General features: G+C 40.3%; 1 protein-coding gene across 2 annotated transcripts; it reads left to right on the top strand.

The window, feature by feature from the left end:
- Window positions 1-261: 261 nt before the first annotated feature.
- Window positions 262-26801, top strand: PITRM1 (pitrilysin metallopeptidase 1). Of its 2 annotated transcripts, none has more exons than XM_017819368.1 (27): window positions 262-392; window positions 617-719; window positions 1646-1752; window positions 2335-2486; window positions 2926-3040; window positions 3152-3248; window positions 3622-3782; window positions 5040-5166; window positions 5888-5976; window positions 6520-6648; window positions 8277-8390; window positions 8818-8914; window positions 11892-12026; window positions 13990-14128; window positions 15539-15655; window positions 16328-16460; window positions 17145-17265; window positions 18069-18145; window positions 18439-18604; window positions 18729-18829; window positions 19774-19894; window positions 20683-20754; window positions 21915-22027; window positions 22560-22685; window positions 23930-24075; window positions 25708-25810; window positions 26322-26801. In XM_017819368.1, the coding sequence occupies exons 1-27, from the start codon at window positions 355-357 to the stop codon at window positions 26413-26415; spliced, it is 3093 nt and encodes a 1030-aa protein (XP_017674857.1). In that variant the 5' UTR covers window positions 262-354; the 3' UTR covers window positions 26416-26801. The 2 variants fall into 2 exon arrangements, with proteins under 2 accessions (XP_017674857.1, XP_017674856.1); XM_017819367.1 differs by having other exon boundaries at window positions 340-392; window positions 599-719.
- Window positions 26802-27288: the final 487 nt, after the last annotated feature.

Here is a 27288-nt window from a genome sequence, read left to right as displayed (position 1 = left end):
CAAAGGTCTCTCACAACCCACGACGCTTTCAATTTCCCTGAGAACTTCCTGAACAAGGCAAAAACATTTCCAAGAGATTATTCCTCCCACCCAATGCCAACCCTCACCAAAATGGCAAATACAGCCCTTCAAAAAGCCCCCCCCCAGGGCCTCTCTGTGCCGGGCTGGCGAGGACCCGGCGCGGCCCCGCCCGGGTAGGGCGGGCGGAGCTCCCGGGGCCGCCAATGCGGGCGGGGCGGCGGCGCCTGCGCCGGTCCCGGTTGTGCTGGGCTGTACCGGGCTGTACCGTGCCGGCTTGTGCGGCCCGGCCCGGCCCGGCCCGGCCCGTCGGTCCCGCCGCCCATCCCCGCAGCCATGTGGAGCCGCTACCGGGGGCTGCTGGGCCGCGGCCGGTGAGGGAGCGGGGGCAGCGGGGGCCCCGTGCCCGGCACCGCGCGGGGAACGCCCGGCCTGCGCTGCCCCGGGCCCCGCTCGGCCCCAGGACGGGCAGCGCCTCGCTGGAGGCCGGCGGGACCCCGGGCGTGAGGGACGGTGCCGCTCGCGGCTGTAGCGCGTTTGTTTAAAGGGCCGCTCGCGGCTGTAGCGCGTTTGTTTAAAGGGAATTGTGTTGTTTCAGGTCCCTGAGTCGGAAGTCGTGGAGGTGGAAGAGCGTTCCCGCGAATGAGAGGGCGCTGGAGTACAGGGTGGGCGAGCGCATCCACGGGTTCACGGTGAAGCAGGTGAGCGTCGCCCGCCGCTTGCGGTTCCTCTGTGTTTGTGTACATCAGCTTCCCCGTAGTTGGAAGGCACCTACGTGAGTCCACTGCACACTGAAGACTTAGAAGGATGCTTTGGGTGATCAGTCAGAAAAATGATGCAGGAGTTACTTGTAGCTACCTTTCTGCAGTCAGATTCTTTAGGTACCATTAACACATGTTCCTGTAGGGAGATCATCATGGCTAGGTTTCCCGAACGAAGATTTGGGAAGGACTCTACCCACATTTGCTACAGGTGCGCTGGTGGCTAAAGAGGCCAGTGTGAGATAGCAAGAACAGGGAGGTAATTCTAGAGTAAATAATGCACCCCGCGAGCTTGTGTGTCTGCTGCAGGTGTGACCATTCGGTGTGGCCTCCTAAAAGTCCTGACTGATAGCTGAACTTCATTGTGTGCTGTTTTATGAGACACATTCAAGCAGTATTTTCTCTTCTAAGCTACTTTTAACACCTTTGTTGAGAACCTGTGAGGGAAATAATATGTTGAATTTCTTTTTGCTTTTTTGAAAAAAAAGCAGAAAGTGAGGGTTATTTTCGAGAAGTGATTGCTAGTGACAGAGCTAGTGGTAGAACAGGGTTCCTTGTTTTTTCTTTTACTGCCCTAGCCACTGGCATTTGAATATATGCATTTTCTTTGTATTTCTGATTGAATTTCTATCTATATAATAAGAGTATAGTTCTTTGGTTGTAGTTTACTTTAATTGGGTTATTAATTTTATTTCCTATTCGCATAATTCCATTTTTCCCGTCAAACCATAGAACAAAAATTTATTTAATTCTCTGTAAGACAGTATTTTATACAAGATCAACAAATTGAACATTCGTATGTCATCCATGATCTATTTGACCCAGTTTCAGTCACACTGCAATACAAATGTTTTGTTCCAATGCAGGTGACAGCTGTTCCTGAGCTGTTCCTGACTGCAGTGAAGCTTAGTCATGATGGTACAGGAGCCAGGTATTTACATGTGGCTCGGGAGGACTCCAATAATCTGTTCAGGTAAACATTAATATGTGTATAACACATTCAATCTCAGCATCACCCTGTGGTTTTTGAATTGTAATCTAGCTTCATGACTGGATTTTTCTGTAAGAACAGAGAGGGTAGTACTTGGTTTGTGGGTCTTCCTAGAGTTTTTCAGGTTGGAACAGATGTCGTGAAGTCTGTTGTTCAGTCTGCTGCTCAAAACAGGGTCAGTATTTAATTCAGGTGCAGTTCCTCAGACTTTTATGCAGGTGGGCCTTGAAAACTTCCAAAGGCAGAAATAATGCAACTGTAACCTTCCACAAAGGTTTGTTGTTTTGTTTTTTTTCTGAGCCTTTTCGGTAAAAATAAATGTGTTTACTCGTGTGCTAAGAGCTTCTGTACTACCTCCAGAAATAGAAGTGCAGAGGTTATACACCCTCTGAAAGAGGTGGCTGAGCACTCAATAGTCTGAAGAACTCAATAACTCTGCATCCTGATGTGTGTCACACTAGCTGTCAGCCAGTGATGATATTCCCATAAATCACAGCTGTAGGTAGGAGTTGGGTGGACTTCTCACAGATGAGTGCATTCCACTCTGTGCTCTCTGTCTTGCAGTGTACAATTCCGAACCACTCCAATGGACAGCACTGGGGTCCCACATATTCTTGAGCACACGGTGTTATGTGGTTCTCAGAAGTATCCTTGCAGAGATCCATTCTTTAAAATGTTAAACAGGTCACTGTCCACTTTTATGAATGCGTTCACAGGTAAGCCAAAAGTGAATAATGCCACTTAAAATGCATGAGGTTTTATTGCATTATGGCTGTCTGTTGGCTCTCCTTAATTTCACTTTGGGGAGCCATTTTTATTAGATGTGAATGTTTTGAGTGAGATATTGAAAAACTAACAAGGCAAGACTACAAAATAGATCTTGTTCATTTGGCAGTTACAAAGTCCCAGTAGAGCTGGAGCTTTGTAGTATACAGCAATACATTTAATTCTTGATATGTATCTATGGCTAAAGCAAAGCTCTTGTGGTAAAATAGCTGCCATTTTAAAAGTCCATGTATTCCTTGGCAAGAATACATTTCATACTTACTGTTTCTTCCACTTATTTGTATGGATGAAAAGTTAAAAATAAATGATGGCAAAATGCATCTTAGACTTTCTAAAATGCTGATCTTTTTTATGTTTATTTATATGCAGCTAGTGATTACACACTCTACCCATTTTCAACACAAAATCCCAAGGACTTTCAGAATCTCCTGTCTGTGTACTTGGATGCAGCATTCTTTCCATGTCTACGGCAATTAGATTTCTGGTAAGACAGCTTGAAACTGCACTTTAAGGTGCAAACCTTAAAGTAAAAAAAGAGCCCCCAAAAATCAACAAAACCTTCAAACTCCTAACCCTTCTGTTATTAATTTTTCAGGCAAGAAGGTTGGAGGTTAGAACATGAGAACCCAGCTGATCCTCAGACACCTCTAGTCTTCAAAGGAGTTGTTTTTAATGAAATGAAAGGGGCATTTGTAAGTTTTGTGAATGTTTGGTTTAAGATCTTACACGTGGTGCATTATTGCACCAGAGATTCTTATTCCTCTTGAAAATTTACTAAAGTCAACAGTCTGTTGCATAGGCGTGGGTTTTTTTTTTTTTAAAGTTAGCCTGTCAAAGGTTTTTTACATATAAACCAGCACCTTGTTAATGTATTTCATTGTAGAATTTTCTCTTACGTTCACACGATAACGTTTTATTAACGTATGTGGGACTGCAGAACTAAATGCTTATGTGAGGAGGGAGTTCTTGAGTAAGTTGGAGCTCTGAGGCCTTGTTATTGAGCACCTTTTATCTTTAAAATGTGTTTTGATGACTTTCACTGAAATGTGGTGTTTTACTCTTAAGACAGATAATGAGAGGATATTTGCACAGCACGTGCAGAACAAAATCCTTCCTGATCACACTTATGGTGTAGTATCTGGTGGAGATCCATTATGTATTCCTGATCTTACATGGGAGCAGCTTAAACAGTTCCATGCCACACATTATCATCCAAGCAATTCCAGGTATCTGAAATTGGGACTAACTTTCTAGGTTATGTAGTGATTTAGCACTTTGTTCATATTTCTGTGAGGGGAAGACCACCAGTACAGTGTTTCCATCCACATGGCCAGGAACATGGATAACCTGTGCCCTACAGCAGCTAGGACAGCATTGAAGCAAGGAATTTCATGTAGGAAGAGCAGTGAGGTTGGATTTGAGGCAGGAAAGAGAGATGGGTAATTTTCAAGGGTGTTTCTGTTGGCTTGATCATGAGGATTTGTTTTGGGGGTTTTTGTTTACAGATGTTTCACCCTGAACTCACATGGGCTGGGGGGAAAGGAGCACAGTAATACATATTTAGCAATAATGTTAAGGAGTTATGATACAGGTAGCATAGATGAATCTAGGGGTTCCTGTCCTCTTTGAAGTCAACACAGATTAAGTTAGAAGTTACAAATGAATAGCTGTTAATTTGCTCCCAGATCGCATATTACTGTAGTGGATTCCAAATAATGGATCTTCATTTGAGTCAGATACCAATTTGGTTGCTGCTAATAAGGTATTTAAGCTAAAAGTCAGTTTGAAAGTTACATGGAGGGAAATAATTATGTCTTCTGTACTAATTTTATTCTCAATCTGTTACTCTGATTAATTCACTTAAGGAACATCAGCTTGTGTCGTGATAGTGAATTTACCAGCCATTGTTTTTCTCGTCATCCGAAGTATTCTACTGTACCTGTGTTTAGATTTTTTAATTGAGGGATAAGATTTACCTGAGATATGCCTCATGCTCATATAGTTCCCTGAAGTCTTGTAGATATGGGAATGTGTTTGGTAGACTGACCCAAGGAACCTAGCTGTGTTTTATAGATCATAGGCATGGATCGTTGTATTTTATATTTTATATGTGAGGACTGTAAGAACTTTGAAACTTGAGTGCACTGGGTTTCTGACTTCAGTTACTAATATTTTTTCTTGTATCTTTGTATATTGCTGCAATAGAACAAATTTAAAAATAAAAAAACTGAACATAAGAAAAATCATAAGGCATTTTTTGAGGCCTCCAAAGCATAAAACCCAGCTGAAAAATGTGGAATTTTACCAAGAGGTCTGTGATTTTTATGTATGTTCCAAGTTGGTGGGTCTTAACTTTGAGACATTGTTTGTAATACCCCTCTCAAGATGTAACTGAATTATTGGAAAACACATGACATACAGAGTATATTCTAAATTTCATGTGAAATCTGATGCTTAATCCCAATCTTTTATTTGAAATGCAGGTTTTTCACTTATGGTAATTTTCCACTGGAGCAACATTTGAAGCAAATACATGAGGAAGCATTGGTAAAATTTGAAAGAATTGAATCAAAAACTGACATCCCGAAACAGAAGCTCTGGGAAAAACCTGTAAGTAAAAAAATCAAACCAAACCCCAAACAAAATAAAAACCCACAAACAATTAAATAAGAAGAAACAGTACACATCCAGTCTTGGAATTGCAGAAACTGAATATACCAGGTTAATATTTTAGCCCCACCTCTGGAGTTACTCTTTTGTTTAGAACTGTGTAAACGAGCTGAAGTATTTTTATTTTTGGTTGTACTGGGGACAAACTGTGTTTATTTTGAGTTTCAGTAATGATTGCATGCAGTTGTTTATATTTATTATTTCCGGTTTGCAAGGCCCTCATCATCTGAAGCACTGGTGCTACTGATAGAAATATTGATACATAGTGTCAGGAAATACTCCTTCTAATGGTACCCAACCCTCCAAACATTGGTGTCAAAAATATTTTTTTCCATTCTCTCCCTCCCCCCTCCTCCTTTTCCTCCTTAACTTGTCCGGAAAGTTTTAGCATTTGTTTGAAAGCCAGCTCAGAATGTTAATTATGGCCAGATTTTCTTCAGCCTCTTCTCTATTGTCCACTTTCACAAACTGAGATACCACTCATATTTTTCAAGATATCCCGTGTTTGTGTATTTGCTCATGAATATTAAACTTACCCGTGAGTATCTGTAAAATTATTTTAAATCTTCAGAAAGAAGATGCAATGAAGATGCAAGCAGTCATTTTTTGTTTGTAACTTCTGCTCTTAAGTTTAGTCTGTATCATTTATTTTACTTTCCAGAGAGAACACAGTGTAACATGTGGCTTAGACTCATTTGCTGCTGATCCTTCCAAGCAGACAACTGTCAGTGTCAGCTACTTGTTAACAGAGTAAGTATATAAAAATGAAATTCTGAATCAAAGGCTCATTTTGGGACTTTAAGCAAGATGTAGGCATGCTTCATGTCCCCAGTCCCCTTGATAAACATCATCTTTAGGGGAAGTAATGCCATGGGAAAGTCAGACAAATCCTGCTTTAGTAAATAGAAGTTTAATTGCTAAGCAAAATTTGTCTTTAGCAGATAGACACAAGGAAAATCAGGCATTTTACACAACTGTTCAGTCAGTGAGATATTTGATAACACTGTCTTCCTTTCAATTTCCTGTCATTTGCAAGTTTTTCTGTATGACCTACTACTAACTTATCTCCCCTCACAGCCCAATTTAACTTGCTTTACTGGTAGTTATAACAAGTGAGAGGTGCAGAGCTCTCTTAGTTCCCTAAGGTCTGGAGCAGTGTTCATAGCTGACAGTTATTTCTCTCTGACTCCCTCTACATTGTTTTGTAAAAGTAATTCTGAAATGGACTTGGTGTTGCTGGGTGTCACACACTTGTAACTTGATGGTTTTTAAGAACTGTTAATTTTTCTTTAGTATTACAGACACTTTTGAAACGTTTACACTAAGCCTGCTGTCTTCACTGTTGGTTGATGGGCCAAATTCTCCTTTTTACAAAGCCTTAATTGAGTCTGGTGTTGGTACAGATTTTTGTCCTGATGTTGGGTAAGTGTTACACTTTACATTTCATCACTATAAGCAGTATTAGAAAAGTTAAAACCCGGTATTAAGTTGGGAGAACTCCTCTCTCATACAGGCAGCTTATACCAGAATAATCTTATTTTAATATTGAAACATCTTAAGAATTTCTTCTGGTGAACTGTAAACCATTCTCAAGTGTAATTTTTAACTCATCAAAATAATTTGATAAGATGCTAAATTTGTTTAAACTAAGTTGTATTGTTTAAACCTTATGACCAACAAAAATGGATAGATGGTATAAAGCATGATACACCTTCAGTGCCCTAATTTACTGAAGTTTTTCATCCTGGACAGTTAGTGTTACTCAGAAGAGTTTGGTGGCTCTTCTCTGTACCACGTTGCTTTTTTTGCTTCAGTTCTGTGATTTAGTAGTGGGTAGGTCTGTCACAAATGTGCCTTTGTGCAATTAGGTACCATCAGCTTGCCATCCCCTCAGTACAAATGGGTATTTGAGGCAACACTTACTCAAACTGTAGCTCCTGCAGTCTTCTGAGTGTCTTCGTGCTGCAGCCTGAGGGTGGGTGGATAGTCTTCACAGAACCACAGGGCCAGCTGCTCATCATATTTTGCCTTTATTGTATGCACAAAGAAAGAAGCACTTTCCAGGCGTGATCCTTCTGACTGATTTTTAGACTTGAGGATGACAAAAATCATGCCTCAGTGCACTGACTGTCTCAGAGGGTTGAGTAGGAAACCTTACTGTGCTCACTGTGATTTTAATGTCTTACTCTGCCAGTCTCTATGTGAAGTCATTGGCTTCCTGCAAGTCCTGTGTCATGCATGCCAGTGCCATGCAGACATCTTAATATTCCAGACCATGGCAGTAGAAATCCATCTTTAGACACTGAAGTGTAGTGCCTGGTTTGTATTTTTGGTCAGCTGAGCCTTTTCCAGGCTGGCTCTGTTGATACAGGGTTGAACTGTACAATGAGCTGGCTTTAATTCGCCTTAAATGCTGATGAATCAATCTAGAAGAGGATGTTTGAGTCCAGAGATCACTGTTGAAAAATTCAGTGCCTGAGCCTACCACTGAATTCCTTCTGTGCTTTTTAGATGTAGAATGCTGGTTGTGTATGAGCTGATGAGCACCTATTACATTTTGTGTACTGGCTTTGGTTTGAACTGCTAGGTGTTCATGGAACACTTCACTCTGACCACTTACTTTAAAAATGCTGCTTTAAAAGTACCATTCCACTCACCTACTTAAGTAGAATATATGTGTTTGGTAATATATGCAGCTGAAATTTTCACCTCAAAAAGTGAGACTTCTTTACCTGAAAGAAAGAAGTTACAAATGAATGGGAAGATGAACAGCAAATACCAGCTTTTCTCTTGTAACTGGTTTTTTTTCCTCTAATACCATATGCCATGTGTTTTCTTAACAGTGGCTACTACTACTGAAATTGAACAAAATATGCTTTTAAGTTCCATTTCTTGACTCTTTGATAATTAGTTTTCTTTCTATCTAGCTTTAAAGTCTTGTGTGTGTATGTGGAAATTATGAGTGGTTTTTTTTCTCCTTCTGCCTTTGTTGGCAGATTTAACACTAAAGTTCTAGTACTTGTCACTGAGTTGGATATGTTTTATTCTAGGTTTAATGGCTCAACAAGAGAAACTTATTTCAGTGTGGGTCTACAGGGTATTGCTGAAAGAGACATTGAAACTGTGAAACAGATAATTGCTAGAACAGTTGATGAAGTTATTGCGTGAGTAATGCTCAATTTTTGAGAATACTGTTAGTTTTTAGTCTTTTAGGTATTACTATAATAATATGTAGGCATATAATAATACAGATATATATATAAAATAACATGCCTTAAAAATTCAGTTACATTACAATAAACGCATCAAAGAACCAGTAATATTGTTCAATACTCTTAAAACTTGTATCTGCTACTTCCTCTGTTGTAGCTTTTTTTAATCAGTGTAATCTTCAGGAGTTTAATGATATTAGTGCAGTTTCACTAAATGACACAACATATTAATATTATTTCATACCAATTTCAATTCAATGGGGAAGACATTATGTTGTAATGCTTCCTTTATCGATGATATAATTCATTTTCATACCTTCATTTAAAGTGATTAGTGTTAATGGATATGATTTCCTTCTCTCATCATCCCTTCCCAAAGGAAAGGATTTGAGGAAGATAGGATTGAAGCTCTGCTTCACAAAATTGAAATCCAGCTGAAGCATCAGTCTACAAGTTTTGGACTTGCCCTGACATCTGTAAGTCTGTGTGTGTGTTTTTTTTAAGAATAAAAAACTCAACTGCCTATATCTTTATAAAATATGGGATCATTTTGTAGGCTCTTGGTGTGTAAAACTTTTTACTTAGGGGCTTTGTCATCTTGTGGGCATCTTTTCTTTCAGTAGCCATGAAACTACCTTTGGACTCCTCACTGTATGACTTAATTGGGCAGTGAGCCTGTTGTCTCTGCCTGAATAGTAGCTTTGATTGCAGTAGCACTAATTACTTCTGTGAGGGGCATGCCATACTGGCTCTGGGAACTGTATGTTTTGGCTGGATGCCTTTTGTGTTTTTAAAAGCCAAATAGGAGGACTGTATTTTTCTGTGGAATTTAGGATTGTACTGCTGTAACTTAATTTCAAGATTCACAAGTGAAAATTCAATTCCTGGCTTGAGTTGCTATTGAAAGTTCTTCATATAAACCCCCTTCAAATATTGAAAGGCGACAGTACGGTTTCTTTGAAGCCTCCTCTTCTCCAGGCTGAACAACCCTAAGTCTGTCAGCCTTTCTTTGTAGCAGAGGTGTTCCAGCCCTCTGATAATTTTTGAGTGCCTCCTCTGGATCTACTTTAACAGATCAGTGTCTATCTTGTCCTGCAGGCCCCAGAGCTGAATGGGGTCTAGAGGGAGTGGAGAGGCAGAGTCACCTCCTTCAAGCTGCTGGTCACACTGCTTGTGATGCAGCTCAGGGTACTATTGGCTCTCTGGGCTGTGAGCACACACTCTGATCTCATTTCCAGTTTCTCATCCCCAGGCCGCTCTCTGCAGGTCTACTTTCAAACCATTCATCACCCAATGTGTACTGATTACTAGTCATTGCCCCAGCCCAGGTTCAGGACCTCGCACTTGTTGAACTTCATGAGGTTCATGTGGGTCCACACCTCAAGCCTGTCCAGGTTCCTCTGGGTGGCATTCCTTCCCTCCAGTGTGTTGACTGCTCCGCACAGCTTAGGGTCATCTGCAAACCTGCTGAGCATGCTCTCAGTGCCACTGGCTGTATATTGTTAATAAAGGTGTTAAATAGTATCAGAACCAGTTCAGACCCCTTAGGAACACACAACACTTGTTACTGATCTCCCTTTGGATGTTGAGTATTGGAGTGCAACTGCTTGCATGTGGTCCTACAGCAGATTCCTTATCCATCGAATAGTCCACCCATCAAACTCGTGTCTCTCCAATCTAGCAACTAAGGATGGTGTGTGGGACTGTCAAAGGTGTCAGGAAAGTCAAGATAGGTGACATCAATTCGGGAGAAAGCTCTTCAGAGTGAGGGTGGTAAAGTGCTGGAACAGGCAAGTGTACTGGTTTTGGCTGGGGATAGAGTTAGATCTCTTCTCAGTAGCTGGTATGGGGCTGTGTTTTGGGTTTGTGCTGAATACTGCTGATGACACAGAGATGTTTTCATTGTACTGACACAGTGTCCAGGCCTTCTCTGCTTCTCACTCCACTCCACCAGTGAGGAGTCTGTCAATGGGCAAGGAGCTGGGACAGCTGCCCCCAGCTGACCCAAGGGCTGTCCCACACCATGTGACACCAAGCTCAGCAACAACAGCTGAGGAAAGAAGAAAGCAGGGGACGTTTGGAGTGATGCATTTTGTCTTACCAAGTCACCATTACATGTGATGGAGCCCTGCTGTCCTGGAGAGAGCATAACACCTGGCCTGCCCAGGGGAAGCAGGGAATGAATTCCACGTTTTGCTCTGCTCATGCACAGCTTTTGCTGTTCCTCTTAAACTGTGTTTATCTCAACCCACAAGTTTCCTCACTTTCACCCCTCTGATTCTCCTCCTTCATCCTGCTGTGCTGGCAGTGAGTAAGTGGCTGAGTGAGGCTGCCAGCCAGGGATAAACTGTGACACCAAGGAAGTGGTCATGGCCCCAAGCCTCTCAGTGCTCAAAAAAACATTTGGGCAATGCTCTTAGATATTTGGTTAAACTTTTAGGTTGCCTACTGGGAACCAGCACTGAATTGTTGTAATGACCCTAACAGAAACCTCAAGTAGAGTGACTTCTTTTGTTTAAAGAGAACTAACTCAGGCATATTCTGAAAGAATACTATTCTTTAAATCACGTTAGGGAATTTCCACAGAATAGATAAAAATAGGTATTACTGAAAGAGGCTGAAGGCTTATGATACTTGCTTGTAATTAAACAAGAAAGAAAAGAGAAGGTGGTTTTGACAGTTACGATGGATTTGTTCTCTATATGCTTCTAGTAAAGGCTTTTTCTTTCATATCTCTTGGGTTTTTTTATATTTTCCTTTTTTTTGTTATTTCCCTATTCATACAGAGTAGAAATACAGAAGCTTTTGGTATCTTGCTCTGTGGTGTATTTGAAGAACTTTCAATAGCAACTCAAGCAAACTTAATAGTCTCAAATTAGAAAATAAAACTAGAATAAAAACTTTCCAAAAGAAATATCCTGGGGATATTTCTGATTATTTAGTGTCTTCTTTCTCCAAAGTCCCATCTATTTTACATATTTGAGTTACCTTATTATAAATCATTTCATCTGATGGATGCAATAAATGGATAGACTGTAGTGTACATATATATATACTACTTTGTCCCTACCACCTGTTTCTTTTTTCCTGCTTTCTTGAGCTGAAAAGTTAATTTATTTTAAATGTGAGGGAGGAATGAATATTATGACATATTTTCAGAATACAGATATAGACACCTTTGAAAAAAAAAAAAAGGTAATAATTAGACAGTGGTTTTTTATGATAAAATTAGAAGCAAGAATGGAGAGAACAGGGGACAGATGATGATGGAATTGTCCCTTAATATGAACAAGGATTTCAGCTTCTTTTCCGCTCTCCAAAAATGTTAGAAGTACTCATTATATGTCTGTTATTNCAAATATAAATGGTAAAGTGGTTTTGGAACACAGGGGCTGTCAGTTAGAGAAATGCAGATGGATTGTCCTGCTTACCTAATTATTCTTTTCCATTCAGCATATAGCCTCGTGCTGGAATCAAGATGGGGATCCAGTGGAGCTTCTGAAGATTGCAGATCAAGTCTCTCGGTTCAGGCAGTGTCTTAAAGAAAATCCCACATTTCTTCAGCAGAAAGTTAAAACATATTTTAAGGTAGGCAAACTTATGGAAAGCTATCTTCAGTATTAATTTTTAAATCAGAATTTTGTATTTAGAATTAAACTGAAGACTATTTTTTGTCACCATGTTGCCTATTTCTAGGTGTAGATTGAACTGCAGCACTTGGAATGAAGCATGTTAATTTCAGATGGTTAAATGAAAACTTTTCAAAATGGAAAAAATGTTATCTAGTTGGACATTTGGAACCACACTTAATAGAACACTGATAAAATGCTAATGTTTTACCAGACTGTGATGCCTGATGCTACAGAAGGGCACATGGGTGTTTCCTGCTGAGAAGTTGAGAGAACTACAGACCTAGTTATATGTTCCTTAATATTGACATAGCAATGTGTGTCTCTTCTTCCACGAAAAAGATTTGATTACAAATAAGATTATTTTGGTGCTCCTCATGTTTACTGAACTGCTGTCTGAATTTTGCTGTCAGTGCCAATTACTTTCTGCTCTTTTCATGTTTTCCTGTCCATATGTTCTTCTGGAGTTCTTGCAGCACTAAAATCTATAAAGGTATTACAGCACTGAATAGTTCTGAAGCCCTTAATTAGCTAATGCCAGAAATGAAAAAAAATCACTGATAGTAATGCAAAAGTGGTTTGGTTTTGTTTTGTTGTAGTTGGGGGAGAGTGTTGTTGTTTTTTTATTTTTGTTTTGGTGGTTTTGTTGTTTTGTTGGTAGGGTTGTGTTTTTGTTTGTGATTCCCCCCCCCCAGTCAACTTGTTTAAATTGTGTTGAAAGGCAGATGTGTTATAAGTAATTGCCAATAAGTAATCTGATTGGTGTAAATGTTGGTTCTCATATACTCAAAGGCAACAAGAGACAGTGGCCTTAATTGAAATCAGTTTTCCTAAAGGCATTGTTAGTGTCTGGAGGCAGTAGGGAGCTGTTAAATTTTGGCTTTTGTAGGTGCAGTATTTTTGTGAATGTCCTTTACAGTTCTGCTGAGGGGGCTGAGGCAAAAACACGACTCAGTAGGAAATGATGAGAATAGTTGGATGTTCTTCTATCAGAAGATTATGCACTGTTCTGCCTTGTACCAGGAAGTTAATAAAGCAGAGAGGGAGCAAGGGAGAGAATGCCATTTGTTCTGTCCATTTTAATATAGCTGGTTAATTTTGCATTTCCCTCTTCAACTCCATACTCAGTTGGGTTTCTGTAGTCTTCACAGAGGCGTGGGGGAGATAAAGAACAAATCCAATTACATTGTCCCAGATTATTGGCAGTGTCTGTCAGCGACAGATGTTGCTGTTTGACTCCTACATTGAAATGGGCAGTTTTTGAGGTCACTGTCTTTTGACTGGCCTCCCAGTATTATGGCAAATGGAAGCTGCTTGAGTAATTTTGATATTAGAATTCCATAGTCTGGTATAACTGAAGAAGAATTCAGCAGCAATTGTGACATTTGCATTATGCCTGGAGTTCTGTGGCAGCAAGGCTGATGTAAACCATTTCTGAGCAGGATAAGGCATGCATATCATTATATATTATATCATATGGGATGTCTGTGCACTCAAGCTTGGGCAGGTTGAAGAAGGTATTTAATGAAACCCTCCTGCTTTTAATGAAATTCCCCGTCTTAGAGTACTCTCCAGATAAAATTTGTGGCATGCTGCTCTGTGGTGTTACATACAGTTGTTTAACCTTGATGTAATTAAACTAATGAGTCCTGTGTGCCATTGAGAGATTCTGAGTCTGTACTGAAATTTCCCAGAAGGGTGTTCATGCTTGTTGTTGTGGTGAGCTGCCTCTGCTCCCCACCCGCGGAGCAGATTGTTCTGGATGAAATAGGGAGTTCAGACTGTGTCTGTGATGCTGTTGATAACATGCAATCCAAATGATGCACAGACTGCTTTTATTTACTGCTGATGAAGCAATAATCTGAGGCAAGAAAGCTGCCCTCAGAATTAATAATACTTTGTTTTGGGATATGTTTCTGCAGGATAATCCACACAGATTGACTCTGTCAATGAGTCCAGAGGAAGACTACCATGATAAACAAGCTAAAATGGAAGCAGAAAAGCTGGAAAAAAAGGTCAACGCACTTTCTGAAGAAGAAAAAACCCAAATTTTTGAAAAAGGTTAACTTGCTTTTCACATTTTTATTTCTCTAACTGCTTAAAACCACAGTTTTTTAGCTGATGTTCTGTAGAACATTTTAAATTCTCAGGGACACTTCAGCATTTGCTCTGAAAGGGATGGGTTTTTTTGTTGGAAGTTTGGGTATATGTATTACGAGGCTGTGCAGTGCAGTGCTTACACTACAGTGTATTGTTGGTATATTCTAGTAGTTTTAACACTCAAAAATAGAATGATCAATGTCTCTGTTAGGGCAGAAAAAAGGAAATTATTTTAAAATACCAACCTGCTTGTTCTTTCCCATGTTAACTTGCACTAAATGGGAGATGAATTCACAGAATTCAGGTAGTTCAGGTCGGAAGGGACCACAGAGGTCCAACCTCTATGCTCGAGCAGGGTCATCCCAGAGGACATGGCACAAGATTGTGTCCACGTTGTTCTGGAATATCTCTAGTGAGAGAGACTCCCCAACCTCTCTGAGCAACCTGTTCCAGTGCACAATCACCCCCCCAGTAAAGAAGTTCTTCCTTATATTCAGGAGGAACTTTCTGTAGATCAGTTTCTGCCTGTTGCCTCCTGTCCTATTGCCTGGCACCACTGAGAAGTGCCTGGTTCCATCTTCTTGACACCCTCCCTTCAGATACATACATACCATCATGTACCTTGATGCTGTTTATGAGCATGAGGTCTGTTCCATGCACCTATAAAACCTGTATTTTGTAATTTTATTTCTTACATTTCCTACCTATGAAGCCAACTATAAAAGTAATGTTGTGTTTAACTTCTTCTGGATAATAACTTAAACTTGGAAACCCTGGACAGTAATCTGATTTTGTGAAGGCAGTGATATAGTGATCTAGTTATAGAAATCCTCCAAGAATGTGGTGTTAATCTTCTGAAGCTTTGGTGTGAGACAGGAGACAGGGGAGCACAAAATCAGAGGAGGCTTTCTGCTTACAAAGATAAATTGAAGAGTACTTAACAGTGACCAGCTAGAATCTGAAAGGCTGAAATGTGTAATTAATCACAAGAAGTTACCTGCATCAGAGCACTTGAGTAAGAACTGGGGGGAATGGGTCAGAAAGAAGCTTCTTACCTACCAGGTCTGGGTCAGAGTTCAGAGTTGGGTGACAGGGCAGACTGGCAGGTGTCTCTTCTTCAGGGATTAAATTGCATGTTACTGTAAACAGGATATGGAGAGGGAATTGGAAAGATAATTTACAAAGAGTGTTCTGCTTGCTGTTGTTGCATGATAATTGCAGAATTTGTTTCAGTAAAATAATTGAAAGAATTGCAGATTCCAAACTTCAGAGTTCCATTTTTCTGATCTTTATCACCTCAGTAGGTTTTAGGCTTTGACAGTACTTTCACTAAAAGCTGAGAATGACAAGCTGATACTCTCTCCTTACTAGGTTTGGAATTAATTGCTCTTCAAAGCAAACCTCAGGATACCTCTTGTCTCCCAGCTTTAAAAGTGTCTGACATCGAGCCCAAAATCCCATTTACTGTGCTGGAGACAACACTCACAGGTTGGTGTCACCATTAATTCATGCTCAAAAGAGCAGCACTGTTGGGTTGTTACCTGCCTGCTTGCCCAGCTGTTGCTCCTTGCAAAGCTGAGGGACTCACTTTGTTGTCCACAGTTATGGTCCTTTCCCTCCCACCTCTGATCAGATTGCAGTGGATCTGCAGTGTGGCCATGGCCTCTGAGGGGCAATGTGGGGCTGTTCTTGACTGGAACAGCCTCCTGCCCTTCCCAGGATGTGGTGGGAGTGCTCCTGATGCCAGCTCCTTGCTCTGGGTGTACTCCCCCATTGCCCTGCAATCAGAGGAGTCTCTGAGTGGCATGTTCAGTGCTCTTGAGCAATCTTCTGACTTTCCAAAGACTTACCCAGGGTGCAGCACTATTGGCAGCTGGTTTCCTTTATTTTAATGCTATTTCTAAAATATTACCTCTATCAGCAGATTTCTCTCTTCAGATTGTCCAGGTATCCATTACCTTACCATGGACAGAAACAATAAAATCCTTCAGTCCAGTGTTCAGTATAATGTGCAAAATTTAAACAAGTGGTGGCTCAGAAATGCCAACAGAAAATTATTCTTAATGGGAAGTTCTTGTAAGAAAATGTTTTGCTTTTACGTGTTTATAGTAGGAAGCTGTTGATGTTCTTTGCTTTTGTTTTTGTTTTTTTTATCCCTAGCTGATGAAGTTCCTGTCCAGTACTGTGCTCAGCCCACCAACGGGGTGGTTTATTTCCGAGCTGTTTCCAGCTTGAACACACTTCCTGAGGAGCTCAAACCTTACGTGCCGCTCTTCTGCAACGTCATTACTAAGTGAGAGGCTTACTTCCTTAGAAGCTGAAGCAACAGGCTGTAATACAGCTTGCCAAAATAATACTGCCTTTAGTAATTTCAGCATCTGTTCTTACTGTAGAAGGGAAATACTGATAAGTTGGTTTCCTGCAGAAAATGGTCTCTCTTTTCCAAAGAGCTGCCAACTCATTTTCCCTTTTCCATCACTCTCTGCATTGCCTTGTTGCCCAGTGTCAACACAAGCATTCCCTGAACAGATTGGAAAATCCCTGTAAATGAAAAATAGCGTAGCAGAAATTGAAGTTTTCGCTTGAATAGACTTCTGGTCTGATTTTACTATGTGGCCACAGGAACAGTGACCCACAAGGGAAAGAGGAGCACAGAGCAGAACAAGTGACCTGGTCTGGGAGGAATATGTTCTTTTTTTTTGGTGATAACAGCTTATGTGATATTAATGTAGTTCCATATGGAAGCCTGCACATAAAGCATACTTTTTAATACACCATTTTAAATTAACAGGATGCTTTCATTGAAAAGCTGAGTGTGAAGCTTTTGTAAGGCATGAAGTACTATGTTTGCTCGATAATGCCCCAGATTGTTTAGTTGCTAAATTAGTGTTGTCCTAAACAGTACTTTGCAAATGCTGTCTGGATCCTTGTTTGGGCATACACTGAAAATGAAACTAATCTCTCTTGTTTTTCACAGGATGGGATGTGGAGCCCTTGATTACAGGGAACAGGCCCAGCAAATAGAACTGAAAACAGGTGGGATGTCTGTCAGCCCACACATCATTCCAGATGATTCACACCTAGATGTGTATGAACAGGTAAATTAGTCACACACCTGCAGGTGTTACACTTGCAATAACAGCTGTGTAGGTAAGGGTCAGTCAGGGCTTCCAGGTAGAGGGTCAGCTGATGTGCACTGAAAACTTAGTATATAAAAGGACTTGTGCCTTTTTGTATAAGATATAAATCAGACAGTTACAGTAGCAGTATTTTGTCTGAAGGGGAGTGCTTGACGTGGGTATCCAGTCTAAGGCAGTGCTTCACTAGCATCTGTTGCCATGTTTTCGAGTGCTGCAAAACATTTTGTAAGCAGAGGGTAGAGGACGGAATGGTGTAGTGTTATACACAGAGGGTGCTGTTAACATGTCAATGTTTGCAGGCTCATTAGAGCCTGTGTTGGGTATAACAGTTCTAGCAATATATCTTAAGATTCTTTCAGACTTGCAGGGGGTCTGCTCTGTGGTCTGTTCCCCATGGAACCTGGAGTTGAATTAGGGGTACTCCTTTGCTGGAAGGTGCACCCCAGAACAGTTTTACTTGTACTTTATGCAAAAAAAAAGAGAAATTTTTTTTCTGAACTGCTGCTGACTGTTAAGAAGAAGGAGTTGAGGAGTGTAGGAGCAGGAGTTGAGAGGCTTGCTTTGTGAGAACAACAGTCATATTTCATGTTTGCTCTAATTTAGTAGCACAGCCTGCATTAGAGTGATTTTGTGATGTTAGCATTAGGTTGGCATCATTACATCACTTTCATAAAATGTTATTGTGTATTTCTCGGGCCATTGCTTTGGTTGTCTTGTGTGAAGGGGTTTTTTTGTGTTTTGTTTTTTATTTTTTCCTTCAGGGTGTGCTCTTTTCATCTCTGTGCTTGGATAGAAATCTGCCAGACATGATGCATTTATGGAGTGAAATATTTAACAAGTACAGTACATTGGGTTTCGTTTGTTTGTGGGTTTGCATGTGTTTTGGGGTTCTCTTTTACACTCTTCCCCCAACCATTCTCCTCTTCTTAGAGATCCTACTTTGGGATTTCTTTCATAACTAAATCTTTAGTGTCTTTCTAAACCTAAGCATCAAGTGCATGACTATAGAGTGAATTAAATGGACAACCAACAGCTTAAAAGCTCTTTGTTGAACTTGGAATGATGAATTATTCAGTATAAGAAATTCCATTGGTGTCCTTTTGCATGAGACCTGCTTCTGTTCTTTTTCAGCCCAAGATTTGACGAGGAAGAACATTTCAGAGTGCTAGTTAAGAAGACTGCCCAGGAGCTGTCAAATGGCATTCCAGATTGTGGGCATTTATATGCTTCTATTAGAGCCAGCAAAAACCTTACCCCTTCTGGAGAACTGCAGGAAATGTTCAGTGGGATGGATCAGGTGAAAAGTTGATAATATCCTTCAGTGAGGCCCAAATCCTCAACTCTGGAATTGCAGTGCTGGGGTTTTGCTAATTCTTTCTTTGCCTTAATCTGTAATATTTCTGCCTTCCCTTCCCACACAGGTGAAGTTGATGAAGAGAATTGCAGAAATGTCCGATATTAAACCAATACTGCGCAAACTACCACGCATTAAGAAGTATTTGTTAAATAGTGACAACATCAGGTGAGCTCCAACAAAAAAGAATAGGGGCATTTTGGTTAAGAGAGGCCATGGTCTGTGTGCATTTCTCAGTGCCTCTCATTGCATACTTTGAAACAAGGTCTGTGGAAAAACTATAAGAATGTTGTTAATTTAAATTCTCCCTGCTTACAGAATGGCAACTATAGTAGCTATGGTAGCTCATTTTATTCAATTTTTCATATGTGACTGTTGTACCCAGAGTTTGTAAGTGGCCTGTGGGATTTTACAGAAATACTCAAAATTCTGCCTTTTTGTTTTCCCCTTAAAGGTGCTCATTATACAAATACTGTTATATTGTATTGTAACAGTTTAATACAGTATGGTTTGGATTTTTTTTTCTCCTGAAAAGAAAGTAGCAACATTCTGAAATCTGCTTTATACGTATATTGGAAAATGTAAAGATATTAGTAAAAAGTAAACACACTATGGTGTTTAGTGTCAGATGCATTAGTTCCAAAATTGGGTCTGTTTGAAGTGACATAAGTTGCAGAATTTTGTTTTGGAAAGCATGAAATGCTAAGTGAAATTATATAAATATCTGTACTGTTCAAAACCATGGTAGGGCTGCCTGTAAAGATAAGATACAGAGGGCACTAATTTCTTTCAGAGACATTTATATTTGCAAAACTGAGGTAGTCCTGTCTTGTGCACAGAAGTGGTTTGACTGCTACTGCTCAGCTTTGGTTCTAAAGGTGTTTTAGGTCAAGCAAAAGAAAAACAATTGGACTGTGACTTTTTTTCTTTTCTACATCAGATGCTGGATTATGAATATTTTGCCTTTTTCTGTGTTAAGATTACCAGAGACCACTGATCTAACATTATGATGATATGATAGAAAACGTTTAGAAAGACAAGGTGGTAAAATTATAAAAGACTGTCTGAAAACACAAAACTATATTTAAAAACTTGATATGTATTTTTGACAGATGTTCAGTGAATGCAGCACCTCAGCAGATACCAGAAGCATCTAAAGAAGTAGAGAAATTTTTAAAGGGCATAGCTAGAAGTAAAAAAGAGAGAAAACCTGTTCGTCCCCATGTGATTGAGGTGAGAAATTACATCATGTGTGACTAAGGCATCAGATACAGTTCACTTGATCGCGTCGTGACCACTGTGCAATCAGGAGAAGATTGTTTTAACTCAGATACTAAGTCCATACAAAGATTTCTGAAGAAAGTTGCAAGAGTCAGCTCTGTGATCAGCTGCTCTGTGTTTTGCCACACAGACTGTCTTCACTGCAATAAAGGAGACAATAGAAATCCTGTAGATCAGCTGTTAAGCCTTACCCTGAGGTTACTGCCTTGGCGTGGGATGTGGAAAAAGAATTTCTTCCTTTCCCTGTTGCATAAAACTAATTTCTTTTTTAGCTGAGCTTTACTAGAAGTGTTGGCCAAAAGCAAATAGGGCATGATGTGCAGTTCCTCAGTTGCATAGGAATTTGTTTCGTTATCAGGGTGTTCAGGACAGTTGGCACAAAAAGTGCTTGATTCAGTGGAGTTGACAAAGGATCTGCTCTGTTGATATGCAGATTTGTCTTAATTTCTGATGAGACTGAAATAAGTTCCCTACCCATGAGTGAAATGATAGTCTGAAACTTTATGGGCCTCATTTAATCTCTGTGTTGGTATCTCTCAGTGCCAAATTACTCTTGGAAGGAAATTCATTTGGCTTTTGCTTAGAAAATACGAAGAAGTAATTGAGTATCTTGCTTATGTTTGTGAAGGCACAGTTTGATGATTGTTTTAAAGAGGTTTGAGTGGAAGGGATTGCATTTGTTGTATTTTTGGTATAAATTGTTAAATTATCTTTTAATATGAGGACTGGATCTCTTGTAGAAATCTTCAGAAGTGAAACCTATGGGAAGTGAAATGGTTACTGGTTTGCAGATGACAAGGAAATTAGTTAATGTAAGTACATTACTACTTGGGGATATTGGTATTACCGGGCTGTTACTGATACTTATGGTCCATCTTAAGCTGTTACAGAGGCATAGCACTGAAACACAACGTGCCCCTCAGTTCCACAGTCCTCTGACTGGATTGTTCCCTTAAACTAGCCATCAGACTTCTTAATCACATCCAATTAGTCCCTTCCTTTCCTTTGTCTCCTCCCTCCCTAAATGATTCTGAATGTGAATGACACCTGACAGAAGAGCATTAGTGACTATTAAGTGAAAATGAAAATCTGTATTTGGCTACGGGACAGAAAAGCAGCTTGGCATACCCTGAGCTCTCCTTTGAGAAGGGGGCAGGGAGAGCTCAGCCCACGGTTTTGCCTGCTGACCAGTGCTGTAAATACACTGCTCTGCTTGGCCAGCCAGCCAGAGTTGTGTGAGGGGCTGGGAATGGGGTCTCTGAAGTTAAGAAAGGGTGGGGGAATAATGAAATGGTGGATTAAAACTACCAGAGATGTGTGAGGGTCTACTCATGCTCAAGTGAGTATACCAACAAGTGTATCTGTGAAAGAGGGAAAGAAGCAAATTTTACAGACACCGGGAGACATGGAGAGGACTGGAATTTTTGAAGTGGGGTGGTAAGGAAGAATTGAATTTATTGCAGGGGGTGTTTGAGTAGAAATTCATATTGCAGCTGCTGTCATAAATAGTGGGGGGGGTTTTGTGAGTTACAGTTTCGGAACCTGTTTTCAATGTCTAGAATTTAGTAGATGGATTGAAATACGATGTGGTGACTATGTACATACATGACACAGAAGTGGAGAGTTATGAACACTTGTTTCAATAGAAGTAAATCCATGGCCAAGTCCAAACTCCTTGGCAGAGACAGAAGATCTGCAGAACTGAGAAGCTGGGGTGCGAGGATGGGTAGCTGGTGGATGGTGTCCCTGTACTTCAGTTTCCCAAGGCAATTCTGTGTACTGGATATGGGCACAAGCGAAATGTCACTGGTTGCAGTGTGGGATAAATGGCAGCTTTAGCATTTGTGTGTCTGTATGTTTGACTTTTTTGAGAACTAGGGAAATTTTGCCACAGTTCTCAATTAGATACATTATATAAATTATATAAATTGCATCATCTGCTAACAGTGACAATAATGCATCCTTCTCTTAGGATCCTACTTTCAAACCATGCCAGATGAAGACCCATTTTGTACTTCCCTTCCCAGTGAACTACATTGGGGAATGCGTTCGTACAGTTCCCTACACGGCTCCAGACTATGCAAGGTGGGAAGCAGAACATCAGGGAACTTCTCTGTGTGCTGCATAGTACAAAACCAAATGGAAAGTGTTGGGCTGACTGCAGAAAATGGAGTGTTGATAGAAAATGATTGGCAGTGCATTTGTTACAAAATCTGTACGAAGCAACTGATGCATGGCTGGGTTGGAGATGCCCTATAAATGCTGAGGTGAAGTATTGGGAGGTGCTGTCTGCTAACTTGGAATAAACAGCCCTGCCTACTTGGATGTGTTCTGAGTTGACAATCCTATGGCATGTAATAAAGCTTAGAATGCTGCTCTCATATTTCATTAAAGTGAAATAAATAGAAATAGTCAAGGAATGATCCAGAGCAGTGCCTCTCTTACAGTGATGTCACATTATTCAGCTATTATTAGAGTGTTGCTATTGTTACTGTTGCAAATCACAAGAAGCAGTGCATTGCACATGGGGATCCTGGTGAGCTTTAGAGGAAGTTGAGGATATTACTGTTGTCCAATTCACTGAACATCTTTGCTGTTGCTCTTTCTTTTATTCCAGCCTTCGAATCCTCGCTCGGTTGATGACAGCTAAATTCCTACACACGGAAATCAGAGAGAAAGGAGGGGCTTATGGTGGAGGTGCTAAACTTAGTCACAATGGCATATTCACTTTCTACTCCTACAGGTAACAGTGGGTTTGTTCTTTCCTGTTCGTGGCTGAGGGGACCACTGACTGCACTTGGCTGTATCTTATTTTCATCTTAATTGTAGCTCTCTTTCAAGATGAAGTGAAATAAAAGGAATGAAATAACAAGGAAGTGATTCAGTGCTGATGAAGTTAGATAAATTACTTAATAAACTCTTCCTTGCTTTCAGTGGTTGGTGTCCTTGGGAAAGCCTAATTTATCTCTGCTGGTAGCAACCACTGTTGAGTCTCTGTACTTTGATATTTACTGTCTTGGTACCAGATTTATGTAAAACTGGCTTTTCCTTGTTTCATCCTGGGTGGAGGAGGCCCTAAAAAAGGGAATTTAAGACTATTCTAAATTTGAGACCCAAGAAGTAGGATGATCATGTTCCATAAGGTTATGCAGTATCCCTCAGTGACTGGCTGGAATCACTGGAGGTTTAGCAGGAGGCATTGCTGGTGATGAACTAGAACTGCCTTCTCCTTCTTTTCTTCTCTTTTTTGTCAGTCCAGAGCAATTACCTTGCATTGGGCTCACCAAAGCACTTTCAGATGGAATTTGAACTGGAAGTGTTAAAAAGTAGTTGTAAACCCCACTAGAAATGTCACATGGCTGGAGTCCAGGCTTAAATAGTTCTCCTGGCCTAAAGGCAGCCTAGCACAGTGCTTGGTCAGGATTCCTAACTGAAGTTTGAGCAGCTTTGCCTCTCTGTGAAGCTTCAACATGGTAGGACTTGTCCTGGCAGTAGTCCTTTACTTGCCAGTAGTTGTTAACCTGTGGCACCTGTTTTACAGAGAGCAAAAACAGGTGTAGCAGGAAAAGCAGCTTAGAGAAGATACGGCATATCGTAAATATTACTGGTGTGGGTAGTAATGGCAGATGTGCTTTCTGAGCTGCTGCAGCAAATTGATAGTGCCCTGTGAACAGTTGCTGGCTTAGCTGACCCTCTGTTATTAGACCAGTTCTCTGCACACTGTCTTGGAACTTTTAGGCAACTGAACTGCACCCATGTATCTCAAACTCTAAATCTGCCTGGTTTATAACACTAGTTTCTTCTGGGGAAAAAATCAAAAACCAAGCAACCCCAAAACCTCTCTTGTATATAAAAAGGAAGTTTATAATTTATTTTTCCCTCTGTGTGATGCATAGTAAATTATGAATGAAATGAGAACACAGCCATTTTGGTTTTTCATTTTGTAAGACTGAAGTAATTGATTTTAAGTTTTCTTTTTCTTCTTAGAGACCCAAATTCGTTGGCCACTTTGAAAACATTTGAAAAAGCAGTCGAATGGGCCAAATCTGGAGAATTCACACAACAAGACATTGATGAAGCTAAGCTGGCAGTGTTTGCTGCTGTGGATGCACCGATAGCTCCTTCGGATAAAGGTATCTTCTCACCAGCCTCCCAGTGCTGCCAGTGTGTATTTATTTTTTTAAGTTTAAGGGGAAGAAAATACTTAGTTTGCTAAACTGTGTCAGATGATAAAATTTGTACTTGGGAGATGTAAGCTAACTGCAGTTTCAATGAAGCAGACAGTTTCTGTTGCTTCTTTTCAGACACACCACATGCATGCGGGCTCTCTGCTGAACTTTTCATTCCTACTGCTCCTTGATGTCAGGTGCATACAGCTGGAGGTGGAGGGAGATTGAGGAAAACAACTTTAGGTTTGGAAAGGACATGAAATGCAAACGAATAAAAAGAAATGCTGTCCTCTGATTCAAGGAAAGCTGAAGGATTATTTTTGTGACACAAGCAGGCATATTGACCGTGACTGTCACTAGCCCTTTGTGCTTGTTTTCTGAAGAAGTTAAAGCATATCTGTCTGCTGGGGTAGAGGGTGTTATCTTCTTTACACATCTGCACACTCACGATGCCTTGGTAATATCTTGACATCTTTTCAGCTTATTGGCATGTTGCTTTACTTTTCTCGCTTTTCCCTCCCTCCTGCATTCTCATCTGAATTTCAATCCAAAACTCGCCCAGATAGAATACATTCCCTTCCTATACATAAAGAGTGTACAGGTTAAGATTAGTATTATTTTAAAATGTGCTCGTATTAATACTACTTTACTAAACAAGAAAAGTTCCAGTGAAGCTGACTTTTATCTGACAGAGGCTGGTTTTGGTCTGGGCAATCAACCACTGTTAGGTGCACACGAGTGCAGTGCCTGCACATTGGGTGTTGCTGTTAGTGAGGGATGACGAACATTCTTTGGCATTTGAACACAGATCTTAACAGAGTGATGGCAAACTCAGTGAACACTGAATGGAGAGCTCTGTTCCATAGGCCTGGGAACTGATGCAGAGAGAATGGGTGTCCCTTCATGCTGTTACTTCATTTCAGTCACCGGGCCCTGCACAAGGACTTGAACAACCTTACCTGGCTGGGAAGTCAGCCCTGCCTTGGGCAGGAGCTTGGACTTGTTGACAGAAGTCCTTCCAAGCCACCTTCTTCCCCCTAAGCTTATTTGCCTGACAAAAAGCTTTTCTGTGATTATTTTGTAGTTCCCTGGTTGTTCAAGGAGCCATAGTATTTATATTAAAAGACTGTAGGCAAGTATTTCAACAAGAGCATTAAAACATTTGTATGCAGATTTCTGTGTGCAGTACAAAAAGGTGATCAGACCTTCATGTTGCACATATATCACAATTGATTGCAATTTTTAAGAGGTCTAAAAGCAGCTTTATGAAACGCAGCTTGCAGCTACTCAGAAAGTACCAAGACTTCATAATGAATTGCCTGAACTTTGCTAGACCATTATGTTCAGATTTTTGACAAATCACTTGCCAGAATAGATTATGAATTATTTTTTTTTTCTAAATAGGAAACTCTTACTACCTCAACCCAATTCTAACCTTTGATTCTTGACTCAGTTAGATACTGTCTCATAACAATGGCCTGATAGTAGTCTCTGTTCCTTTCCAGCACGTGTTACTGTTGTAGTTTGCACTCATTCCTGTACTTGGCTGTGACTGAGATTACAGTGCAATGTGGGGTTTTGTTTTCTTTTCCCTAGGAATGGGTCAATTCTTGTATGGGATTTCAGATGAAATGAAGCAGTCACACAGAGAACAACTCTTTGCTGTCAACAGTGATAACCTGGTTGATGTATCAAACAAGTAAGCCTGTGCTCAGTTTAGGAAGATGTTTACTTGAAAAATAGAACAAAAACCTGATTTCTAAGAAGTCTGTGAAAGTTGTCATACTTAAGATATTGGATTTCTCCCCTTGGCCCTTCATACTACTTTCACTATTTTCTTTTGTAACCTAGAAAGAGACATGTTAATTATATCCTGCTTTTTATATTCTGCACTGTAGCAGATGTAACTCCCTCCTACATTCTGAATTTGTGGGAGATTGTTTTTCTTTTGAGAGGTCCAGAAACTAACTGGAGTGTCAGTACACTCACTATATGAGCTAGTTCTACTCAAGTTGTAGCATTTTGTGTCTGACTTCTGAATTGCACTGTAGACATAAGAATTCCACTACTGCAGAGTAGAGTAAACACTAACAAGTTGTACAGATCAAAGAAGACTTTTTCCTGACATGAAAATATTTTTAACTTGGAGAGCAGAGCTATGGATAACTGAATGCACCAGCTTCTCACTTGTTTATGGGGTTTTTTTGCAGGTATCTTGCAGCTGGGAAGAGCACTCGTGGTCAAGCTGTACTGGGCCCAGAGAATGCAGATATCACCAAAGATCCCTCATGGGTCAAACGATGACTTGCTGCTGAATATCCCTGCTAACACAAAACAAGTCAATCTGTGTGACTACATCATTAGGGGTTTTTTTAGTAACTTTCAATAGTGCTATGGTAACACTGAAAGGTTCATTGCTGTTTTTAAGTGTTCACCAAACCAGTTAGAAGCTGCCCTTGAAATAACGATGTGAAAAATTTTCTAACCATACAGTATTTAAGAGCAAGAATTACATGCTCTGCATGGCAAAGACAGACCTTAATCTTTTACTGAAGCCTCACTCCTCCAATTGCATATGAATACTATATATAAAGGAAATATTTTTGTATATGTAAAACTCTAGTTTTAAATGGTGTTTGAAATCATGTCTGCTGTTGGATATATAAAGAACTGTCTCTCATACTGACAGATTTCATTCTGTTGTGTGGTAATTTCAGCTTCCTTTCTATAAGCCACCTACAGCCAAAGGAGTCTGTGACAGTACATTCCACCTTGTGTTGAGCTGAGTGGGGGTGAACTGCAGTGCCGTGGGCGAATCCCTAATGAATCAAGGGACAGTCTATTTCAGTTCAACTTAGTTTGCAAATTTGGGCAGCATTCAGTCATTTTGGTATGACATGGTTTAGTATTTAACTTCTTGTCAAGGTCCAGTTAATATAAGCTGGCATGAGGAAACAGTTTTGGCTGTTTGACAGCCTAATTTCAAAAATCACATTACTGTTTTTGATCATTATGGTGGGTTTTTTTAATAGTCTTGAAGAAGCTCTGAGAAAACAGAAACATGAGATTCAGAAGGGTGTAACCTTGCTTCAAGTTGTTAGAGCTTCTTCTCCCTGCTCCCATCCCCAGGACATAGCTTTATCATTCCTGTGCAAGCAAAAAGGGCAGGTTTTTTTT

This window comes from Lepidothrix coronata, unplaced genomic scaffold (genome assembly GCF_001604755.1).
Source record: "Lepidothrix coronata isolate B3197 unplaced genomic scaffold, Lepidothrix_coronata-1.0 Scaffold74, whole genome shotgun sequence".
NCBI lineage: Eukaryota > Metazoa > Chordata > Aves > Passeriformes > Pipridae > Lepidothrix > Lepidothrix coronata.
This window is presented reverse-complemented; position numbering and strand designations above follow the sequence as displayed.

What these genes read in the sequence shown, in the direction of transcription:
- PITRM1 (XM_017819367.1), top strand. Translation starts at nt 355, where the DNA reads ATGTGGAGCCGCTACCGGGGGCTGCTGGGCCGCGGCCG. An exon ending in ACAGTTGATGAAGTTATTGC is followed by an intron (nt 8,391 to 8,817) that starts GTGAGTAATGCT and finishes CCCTTCCCAAAG; the next exon opens with GAAAGGATTTGAGGAAGATA. An exon ending in AACCCAAATTTTTGAAAAAG is followed by an intron (nt 14,129 to 15,538) that starts GTTAACTTGCTT and finishes TCTCCTTACTAG; the next exon opens with GTTTGGAATTAATTGCTCTT.